The sequence below is a fragment of the Morone saxatilis genome, unplaced genomic scaffold, assembly GCF_004916995.1.
Source record: "Morone saxatilis isolate NCDOM2014 unplaced genomic scaffold, NCSU_SB_2.0 Contig15, whole genome shotgun sequence".
NCBI classification, from domain to species: Eukaryota; Metazoa; Chordata; class Actinopteri; family Moronidae; genus Morone; species Morone saxatilis.
Genome location: NW_023339707.1, coordinates 932,588 through 943,790, shown reverse-complemented (window position 1 = coordinate 943,790; position 11,203 = coordinate 932,588). Strand labels below are relative to the sequence as shown.

Here is an 11,203-nt window from a genome sequence, read left to right as displayed (position 1 = left end):
TAAATTATTTCTGTAACTTCATTGAGAGACATGACATACTACACATTGGTCCCTGACCAATCGTACCTTACCATCTTACACGATATGCATGATGTCATCAGAAAGGACGTGCTAGGGACCACCTTCTGGGAACAAGAATGTGAATAAACAATGGCGGTATATAAGATACTGGCTGTCGCCCAAAAAGAAAGAAAAAACATTGTAATCCTTTTGCCTACCATTTCACTTTTGCAGCACCAGACAAACATCAGGTTAAATGGTAAATGACCTGTACTTGTATAGCACCTTTTCTAGTCTTCTGACCACTCAAAGCGCTTTGACACTACGTGGCCACATTCACCCTTTCACACACACATTCACGGCAAAGTCCATCGAACAGAACTCATTCATACACATTCACACACTGATGCTATGCATCGGGAGCAATTTGGGGTTCGTTGTATCTTGCTCAATGGGGGACGACCCGCTCTGCCTCTGAGCCACAGCCGCCCCTCTTTACTTTGCTATGTTTACAGCCATGCATGAAAGAGCGCTCCTATTGGTCGTCGTTTGGAACATGTCGTGGAATTTGTCGTGGAAACAAATTCTAACACGATGTCAGAAGCAGCATCAGTTGTCATCCAGTTTGACACACTACTTCTGATAAAACATTCAATTGTCATATGAGTCTGTCAGGTCAGGCTGTTATCGGGCTGATATGGTGTAGTCTGAACCTCTCACACTGGTTATCAGGCAGTTTGTTCTCAGATCAGCAGCAGCAGAGCAGCAGGGACTTCAGAAGCAGATGATTTGTGTGTCTTACGTGTGACGATAATCTGCTCCTCCAAAGGCTTTAGATCCGAGCAGACAAGACACAGGAGTGAAGATTCAATTACCGATGACATGAGGCGCTTTCATCAAGCTCCCTCTGATGTTTGGGAGTGTGTGTGTGTGTGGAGGATGATCCACTGACGCACAACATCACTCAAACAGACACAATGCAACAGGCATCTTAGGGCCCAGTAAACCGATCACCAGGATTCGGTCCGGTGATGGATTTGTTGCACCGCGGGTGGGCGATAGCTCAGGTTTGAAAGACTTGATGGCTTTGTTGTGGTGCATGTGCCGACTGTTCTGCATGTTGCTGTGGTTCGTCACTTTGCAGCTCTGTTATTGCTGGCTGTTTTTATAGATCTCTAGGTCGACATTAGAGCTCCATTCCCCAATGTGACATGAGTGTCCACCCTCTCAAAAAGCGCTGAGAGTGTGAATAATAATAATAATAAATGTAGTCTTTACTTAACGGAATGATTGCACTTTTATGAACTGGAACATTTTAAGTGATGCAGCCGTGGTAATTATTGCCAGAGTAAAATGAATTTTTTTGGAAAACATTTAAAGAGAAACTCTTTGACTACATGTCTGGGCTGCTTATTTTTTTTCAGGCGAAGAACTGAAGTATACGTGCCATTACTCACTGCTGCTCTGCTATGTTTAATCAGCACTCAGAGCTGTAGCATAACACACACATGCCATGCTGCGTATGAACTTTGCTTCACTGCTCAATGTTAACAGCAGCACAGTAGGAAAAGGCATAAGAGCAAAGAAGAGAGTGTTAGTGCTTGTCGACTCAACAAGGGAAATATAAATGAAGTGACATGCTGAGTTTGACAAAAGGCAGGAGGGGATTTATCAGTCAGAGAGGGTGAACGACGCTGTTGAGTTGCATTATGGGAACAGGATGCAACATTTTTAGCTTGACCCACACTTCTGCTTAATTGATTTTGAACACTGTCTCACACAAGTGACCCAATTTCAAGGAAGTGCACTACTAAATCACAGGAGTACCCCTTTAGGAGCCTTGCTGAAAAGAACAGACTGTGTGTGAAATTGTGTAAGAGTAAGTTTAGCAGGAAAATCCTACTCCTTATGCGTACATATTTAGCACTTCCTCTTTGTGGCTTTATAGAGTTGTTTGGGTGTGGATGAGAGGTAGAGCAAGAAGGAAGGTGAAGGAGCAATTGTTTCAGAAAAGATTCTCATGTTTTTATGCTTGTTTTTAAAATGCAGCAACAGTGATGTAACTCTCACAGCGTAGGAGCCCCCCATTGTCTTGCATGTTTCTTTCAAGTGTTTATATTGTTTTCTGCACAGTCTCCCATTACCCATCAGCTACCATAGAAAGAGGAGAGGATGCTTGTACTTCATAGCTGCCAGTGGGGACTCAAGTTGTTTGAGGGGCAGGGGCGAAAGAAACAGTGGACGTTTTCACCACTGGAAGGGTATCCTAGAGAGCACTATACTACGTTTTGTCCACTGGAAGGGCAAACTGGAGGGCAGTTCATTAAGTTTTCTCACTGGAAGGGCACCCTAGTCTGCACTTTATCATGTTTTATCTACCACAGATTTTGGTGTACATCCATCACATTTTTTCCACCTTGATCCTTTGGACATAGAGCCATGTTGATGGATTCTAAACACCTAATCATGGTTGGATCTTGGATGGAATGAGGTCAATACAATGGACCACCGGGCTTAACAGCTGGTAACTGCTCAACAACTAAATACAGGTCCTTTACTACTTTACTACTCCTTTAAAGCTGGTGTAGTAATTAAGAACATTGCATTTTGCACCTCTTTGCCAATGTGGTGTAAACAACCAATTCTATAGAGGATTAACTTTGACCTAAAATAAGAACCTGTCGTGTTGTGTTGTGTGAGGTGACTGTGCATCTCATATGGTCCTGTCAAAGCAGGAGTTAAAGTATTCATTTCAGCTAATGACAAAAGGATCTGCTGTTTGTCTGTTATCTCATAACTACGAGAAAGTTATGCAACTTTTAAAATTGGCTTTGATAAGCTGCACACAGCTGCTTGCAGAATATGGGACTCAACCGCTAAATTCCTGTGGTTTCAGAAGTTCAGATAAGCCCAAAGCTTACTAAGGCATTGCTGTATCCAGTCTGCAGGATTCATGACCAAACAAAGTTCAAAATAAGATTATAAACAGCAGGAATTAAAGTAGTATTTTCATTGAAATAAAGTACATGTTCTATATAAGCAGAGGGAATACACAGATGCTTGCGATGTTAGCCACCATGAGTAGACAAGGAAGATGCAAGGCAACATCAAGTGTCATCTAGTGTGACTGGCTTCATTTTATTTGTGTCACTTATGATGCGCGTATCACAGCGAGGTAATTGTCAATTGTGTCCGTGGCTAGATTCCAAGAACATGAAAATTATTAAAAATTCCAAGAACCATGAAAATTAGCTTCAACTTAAATGACGTGGGACGAGGGAAGCGTCAAAGCAGTCCCTACTGAACAAATCTTGCTATTTAGCATGACTGAAATAAAAGAAATGGAGGTTTCTGAGAAGACAACGTTACGGAAGTCCACAATGACATCTCTGTTAAGGACGCGCAGGGTTACTTAGCAGAGCAAATCAAACATGCTTGCAAAAAATTTACTCCAGTATTGCACTTCAGTATGATGTTGACTCTACTCTAGTATTTCAATTCAAATCAAATCAAATGTATTTATGAAGCACATTTAAAAACAACCCTTGTTGACCAACATGCTGTACAAGCCAGACTTTGAATTGCTACTTTATACCACTTTATACCACACACACATATAAGTATTATCTTTAAAACATGCTTCAAAATTGTAAAGCTTTTCAGAATCAAGATGAGTTGAAGGAAAACGAGACCTGCAATGTAATGTAATTATTTGGAAGTGCCTGGGACATTATAATGTTCTTTACATTGAAATAAGATACACAATGCCACACAGATTTCTGTCTCTCTATATTTGTGTAAGTCTGCGTGTTATCCAGTCATTCTGTGATGTTCCAGTGTAGTTGTCAATAAATAAATGATTGTTTCTGATTAATCAGTAACTCTTAGTTTGGTATTACTCCCTTAGTAAATACCTGAATGGCAGATGGTTTGACAGGCAGGGACAGGATATCCTACAACCCACGTGCTAATGTTTACCTGCAAAGAAAGGCAGATATTCAATACGAATTTTTGTAGAATTTTTGTAGCATTCTTGGTTTAATCAGGGTATTTGTACGGTATGACTCAAATCGATAAGGTGTTATCTACTATTTCATATGGACATTCAGCAGAAAGTAAAATGATTGTTGGCAGCTTTAACAGTTTACTGCAGGTCGATCTAACACCTACACAGCTTCATCTGAGTGTTTCTCTTCCTCATTCCTCCCTCCATTTGTCACACCTTTGTCGTCCTTCAACCTCTCAGTTTTTATTGTCACTCGCCGCCTCCTCAGCATCCGCTCCTTGGCAGCTAACAGTGAGCAACACTTGACTACCATTAAGTATAAAAGCCACTCACCTTCAATTAGAGGACAACGTCATTTGTGGTATAAACTCGTCTGCTTGCTGCTGCTGTGGCTGCTAGGGGCAACCACAATACAGACACCACAGAACTTTCCGTAAGTAAAAGTTGTATTGGAAATTTTTTTAACGACACATTTTATATCTTGTCAACACCAGACAACAGTTTTAACTTCTGCCATTGTACTCGACAAGTAAGGCTCAACATGCAAGTGCTTGGGACAGATGTAATTTCAAGTAGTACAATAGATGAATGGCAGTTCCCTATTTCACCCAGAAATCAAAATAAAGCCTTTATACACCATTCTTTTCTTTGGGCTGTCATCGGCCTTTAATTCTGAATTCCAAACTGGAAAAACATGGCAGCTGTTTTGGAAATGGCACATTTCTCGTAAGGCAATATAAGCCATTTGACATCTGTGATTTCATTTTCCAATAATCCACTACCATCTGGTTTCAGTGTGAAACCAGACCATATTTACAGGAACCTCTTATTCATATACTTATATATATAATATATACCCCCTTACTGAGAGTACCTCCAAAGTAAGCATGTCTGTCAGGAACTCCTTGTCTTCTTCTACTCCCCTTCCCCCTTCCATCCTGTTATTTCAGACTGCCTATTCTTTATGTTTTTGTGACAGTTTATGTCTTTGACCTGTCGATGTAAAGATTTCAGCTTGATGAAGTTGTTTTTGAGAGCTAAATGGGTCAGTGCGGCCAACAGATTTTAGTTTTGATATGAGAAAACCAAAATTTGGAAACAAGCCGTTTCCGACTGCCATTTATAAATAGGGGGACCAAAAACGGAAAATGAAATGCTCACTTTTCCCAGAAACACTACCCGAGTCAGGCCTGTGATTTGACCCTTGCAATCAGACCACAAACCTGTTTCTGTCTTCTCTGTGCAACTACTGCCCATCATATGATCATTTAGCTGATGCAAGGCACCAGATACCAAAGAAATAGTCCTGCCTGCTTGGTATTAAAAGGTGGTGGCTAATACTGGAGCTGTCAGTCTTGGATATTCTACTATATAAGATATAAGAAGCAGAAGGGGGGGGGGTAGGCTGTACAGTGATGGCATCGTATATCATTTCCAGGATATTTGGTCATTTTAATAAAATTACATTTGTTTCCATGACTGGAAAACTATTAGACAATTTTCCAGGTATTCCAGGGTGTGTTGGAACCCTGTTACACCTACATCTGTGATATTATGCCTCCTGTTACAACACAGAACTCAACGACAAGAAGAAGCAGCTTGCCGTCAGAGTTCTAGCGTTTATGAACTGAAAGCAACTCAAAATCATCATGCAGTGATTTTGCACATTTTAATTTAAAGTCATTTTCAAGTTGTGTGACTTAGTGAGTGTGTGGCACAACTTAAAATATGTTTCTGAGCATTTGAGAACATGTGAGAGGAAAGGAACATTGTGATAATGTCTCACGCCAACACATCACTATTCTGTTTTGCAAGCAAGTCTCTCCGTGTCACACATCTTGTCAGCATTTTTTCTCCCCCATCTGTCTTTTTTCGAGTGCAGCACAAAGAATGTCTGTGCCTGTGTGGAGCAGGAGATTCTGCATCACCAGAGATGAGGAACTCTCTTGCATGGTGACCTTTTAAAATGGAACGGGCTGCAGAGAATCATGCTGGATTCTGAGAAATAAAATGGCAGGAAATAATGTTGCCGTTGTGGGAAAATGAATGTTTCAAGTCAACATGTTTAATACTTTCCCACTGGCGAAAAACATTTTTAAAGCCATTTTTTTTATTTATTTCTAATACAACCCAGTAAAATGTAATGAAATGAAAAAGGAAATGTCCTGTACTGTCGTGGCTGTGGTCTTGCTGATGCAGGTTGTGTTATGAATATAAGAGAGTGGTGTAGTTTGACAAGTGCAGTGCCACCTGTTACAGTCAGCTGTAACAGGATACAGGACTAGGATAATACAATCCTTAAGGCTGGAGAATTGCTTTCTGTGCAATAACTTTACACTGACACCATTAGAAAAACATGATAAACCTACTGTTTAAGAGAAAGTGTGTTACTATAAATGTAACATGATAAAGAAGAAAAACAGATTAAATATAAAAGTATGTTTTGAAATCAAACTCTGGACATTGAAGCTCCTTTCTGCAGAAGTAATGTCCCAATAAAACGTGTGCACAATGATGTTTGTGTTCTGCACAAGTGTGACACCCACAGCCAGTGCCATGGATGCCCCTAATGGCCCTCCTCAAATGAACTACCCACATGGCCAGTTAGGCTTTGCCCTGGTTTGAACTTTCTTTAAATAAAGTTGCAGATTTCCTCATTTAAAACTACATGTGACAGGCAACTCACATTTTCCAGGACAACAGTAGCACAAGATTTCTCCCACTCCCACAAATATATCTGTAAGAAGAGACGGTTAAGAAAGTTTACATTGTGAGCATCTTTGGTGTAACATTAATAGAGTGGTAGTTTAGTTACTTAAAAAGTGTGCAGATAAACTCAGATTGCAGTATACTAGTTACTGTGTGTTGTATTGCTGCCACAAAAAAGAAATAAAAAGTTGCTGTTTATGTAATGTTACTTTAGCATCTTCTTTTAGCCTAACACTTTACAGCAGACTCAAGAGTTAGTTCTAGCTAATTAGCAGCTATGAGTCAGGCTAAAGACAATTAAAATAGCATAAAACCAGAAGTCTCCCACATAGTTTCAGCGCTGCAGAGCTAGAAGCTGCAGGCTTGATGACTGCTAGCAGCTAAATAGCTAACCTGTCACAAACAGGTTGCCCACAAGCCCACCTTTCTTAAAGGGGAAGGCTCAGCCTGTAACACACAGGCGCAGGGAGGCTGTGTGTGCTAACAGGGTGTAGAGGAAGTATTCAGGTCATTATTTAAGCAGAAGTACTAAAAGTTCTGCATTCTACAACCTACTAAGTTAAAAGTATACAAGTACTATAGAAAAATATACTTAAAGTTGTGATTGTGCAGTGTTTTAAATGGTAAATAGACTGTACTTGTATAGCACCTTTCTTGTCTTGCAACCACTCAAAGCGCTTTGACACTACATTTCACATTCACCCCATTCACATGCTGATAACACAGAACCACAGGCTAACAGACAACCTTCTGATTAGTGGACGACCCACTCTACCTTCTGAGCCACTTTTCTTTGTTTGTCTTACCGTACACTACATTTAGCATGTCACTGATAAAAATAAATATGGTGTTTACTTCCTAAATTGACTTTTGTGATAAAGCCACTGACAGGTTAGTCTGTGATATGCTGAAACGTAGTGTGGCAGTAGTCAGAAAACTATCTTTCAGCACATCAAGTCTTATTAGTCACTATAAGCTGCTGGTCAAATCAGATCAAGTGATGCTGCAGCAGCAAAAAGCTGATTGTACTGAAATGTGTTCTGGTGTTGAATTTAAAGCTGGACTAGGTAATTTCTATAAAAATAGCTTTTTGGAATATTCGCTGAAACTTTCACTGTATCCATGCGACAGATAATCTGATACAAACAGTTCCCCAAAACAGCAAATAAGAGCAAAGAAAGATAGAAAGACACTTTGGGTTGTAAGCTTGAAGATCGATTGCTGAGTTTCGTTCCCAGCGTTCATATTTGATGACCTGGGAATCAACAATTAACTCTCTGATTGGTTGTTTTGTTCTTGCAAATGCCATTAGGAGCACTAGGAGGAGCCAGAGGAACCTGATTGTTTCACAGATTATCTGTCTCATGTACTGCTGTCAGGATATAGTGAAAGTTTCAGCAAATATGACAAAAAAGTATTTTTATAAATATTACCTACCGCAGCTTTAACTTCTCATTTGTAAGAGGAACATGTTTCTTATGTTTTCTCTCTAAAGTCACATAATTTGATTTTAACATGTCAACAGTAATTTAGGGTACATTTTTCCTTTAAACAAAGTATTAAAAGTGATCTGCTATGACTTTAATGTTAACGTCACAGTACAATAAAGTAATTAGCCTTCTAGCTTGCTGTTTCCTTATATTCTATGGATGCATACATTTTATATTATGTTTATCTGAGTCATGATACTTACTGCCCCAGAGGAGTGTTCTCCCCAGATGAAACAGTTGAGAATGAAGCAGATTCCAAAAACCACAGCAGGATACAAAGTTGCTGTCTACAGGGGAGACAAAACAAACAAACCCTAAGCCTCTGTCACAGCAACAGCAGGGTAAGAAGCACTTCAATTACACATAAAAAGTGGCTAACCCTGCTTGCCATGCAGAACACTGCTACGCAAATATACCAACTCAGGAGTGATGAGAGGCAATTCTTTTCACACTGAGGATTTAACTTATTACAGACTTACACAAAATGCTCCCTTCCTCCACCGATGGCCCTTCAGTGTGCGGTACAGTCTGCCAGCAAAGTAGCCACCAAACACGCTGGAGAAGAAACATGCACAGGAGAAAAGCAGTGTGAAAGAAATGCATGTGAAAACAGGCTTCATTTTCTGGGATTCTTCATGAGGATCAGAGATGAATATGGCTCTTACCCCATGAACATGAAGAGGAAGCAAGCGGTGGTCATCAAAGCTCCTCTACTGGATGGAGACAACATGCCCAACATGGCAACAACTGACACACACACACACACACACACTAGTTAGAACCGTTCTTAGATTATATTGATAATCATGCATTGTGTTAATTAAGTTTAAGTAAGTTCCGCAGTAACTTAATTTTAGAAATCCCTTATGAATAAGAAACTATCAAAAGGAATAAATCAACTTTGGGAAAGTGAGATAAGACGATTGATACCACTCTCACGTCTATACTGTACACTAAACATTAAGCGAGAGCCAGCAGGACATTATCGTAGTTTAGCCTAAAGACTGGAAACAGCCTAGCTCTGACTAAAGGTTACCTATCAGCATCTTTAAAGATTTCTAATTAACATGCTACCACTGATTTGTTGGCTGGGCCAGTGAATCCTTGGAGTCTCCTCTGGTTACCTGGCTAAATAAATAGATAGATAATGATTGATGATAAAAAAGATTAAAAAAATAAAAAAACTCACAGATGACAATGAGGATCATGCAAAAGAGCTGGATCCCTGAGCCCAGCAGAGAGCTGAGGATCATGGGATACTGAGGCGGCCTGAAGACGTCACCGTGGACATTCTTCCACCCTGACTCCTCCATGGTGTCCTCCTGGTTAGGGGGTAGAAAATGTGGTTAATTGCCTGGAATATACTAAGTTTCACTTAAACTAAAATAAAATCAATCTGATCTATACAGATGCTCAAAGACATTCTTTATCTTTCCACAGAGACTCTGAAACTAAGCAAACAGGTGTTTGTTTTCTTACTATGTCATCTTCTCTGTTGTAGTTAGCAATGTCCTTTCTCAAGGTCCTGATAATGATCATACTCAGAATACCTGAGAGAGAAAGGGCAGGGAACGAGGAGAATGTTAGTCAGCGAGAAAGACAGAATCTCTGCATTTCACATGCTGCAATCCAACTAGAGATTTATGGTTTTATTTGTATATCTGTGTGACAAAATGTAATGGATTTAAAAGGACTAGTGTGTAGGATTTAGTGACATCTAGGGGTGAAGTTGCAGACGTGTACAAAAACTACTACTACTGTAGAAACATTGTGGTTTTAATGGCAGACTTTTTAGAAGTCACCGGCTCTGTAGATAAACAGCTCATTCTAAGGTAACAAAAACCTACTACGCTACTAATTTTAGGGGATTATACACTAATGAAAACATAGCTATTAATTTTATATTGCATTTCTGACAATAGATCCTCCTAAATGTTACACACTGGACCTTTTATAGATTTACATTCACAAGCTTTAAAAGTTTCCAGAGAAGTACAAGGGCAATGCTGTGTGTTCACTTATTTGATTTTTACCATGGGCCTAATGAATCACAGTACTTTATTGTGGCAAATATGGTCAGAAATCTTCCTGTCTCTACAGTGTGCTGTTTGAATGCTGTATGTACAGAGTTTGATACTAGAAGGATGTTTTCACATTTATCTGCTGAAAGAGGAAAGTCTTTCTCTGTGCTCATTGAACATCTGATTTTAAGGGGCGGGGCCTACCAGCAGGATTTGTGATACGAGCATGACAGTGTAACATTATCACAAATAGTCTGGAAGTCATCCTGGTCCAGTATGCAACTTGTACTGTATAATGTAGAAACTTGAAGCCACCAGTACACATCCACTGAGCAAGATTCTGTTACTGTGTCGCCTATTTCTACGGATGAGTCAAAACTGCACAGCCAATGATAGCAGCTCATCTCGCACTACATCACCTCCACTGGCTCCAATACACTGTCATGGCCACAACCATAATGCCAAACTCGAGGCTTCAAAACGGTACTCACAAACCAATAAGTGATAACATGATAGGTTCACACTTGGTTTCGATTCATCCGTTGCAGAAAACAATGCCTAGTTTGACAGTTTGACCTGAGTTTTGTGCGTTGAGCTCCTAAATATAAGAATGATTGTGTTTTTGTTACCTTAGAATGAGCCGCTTTTATCTACAGAGGGAGGGGGTCCTCTTCTACCACCATGTTGAACTGCCATATTTCTGCAGTAGCCCAGAATAGACAAACCAAACACTGGCTGTACATGACCAACTTCCATTTTTTTCTCCTAATTGAAGTTTTTCCAACAGAAACTATTGACATTGTTCAATACTATTAAGTATAATAAGTAAAACAGTGAGTGTCTTTATTTGGGTGAACCAACACTTTGAAACAACATACAAATCTATTGACACCCATTATAATTCAGGTGAGTTCGTATGCGTAATGTAACCAATGTTAAATATAATAGAAACTGAAGTAATGTATACTTGTTAATGC

General features: G+C 39.7%; 1 protein-coding gene across 1 annotated transcript in view; it reads right to left on the bottom strand.

The window, feature by feature from the left end:
• The window catches only part of tm9sf4 (transmembrane 9 superfamily protein member 4), a 25,933-nt gene that overhangs the window by 4,329 nt on the left and 10,401 nt on the right, over positions 1 to 11,203 (bottom strand). Inside the window, exons 9-13 of the mRNA XM_035657438.1 lie at positions 9,685 to 9,761; positions 9,395 to 9,527; positions 8,871 to 8,952; positions 8,685 to 8,760; positions 8,409 to 8,492 (exon numbers count right to left, since the gene is read on the bottom strand). Of these exons, the coding sequence (XP_035513331.1) occupies positions 8,409 to 8,492; positions 8,685 to 8,760; positions 8,871 to 8,952; positions 9,395 to 9,527; positions 9,685 to 9,761 (452 nt within the window). The remainder of the gene's footprint in view (positions 1 to 8,408; positions 8,493 to 8,684; positions 8,761 to 8,870; positions 8,953 to 9,394; positions 9,528 to 9,684; positions 9,762 to 11,203) is intronic.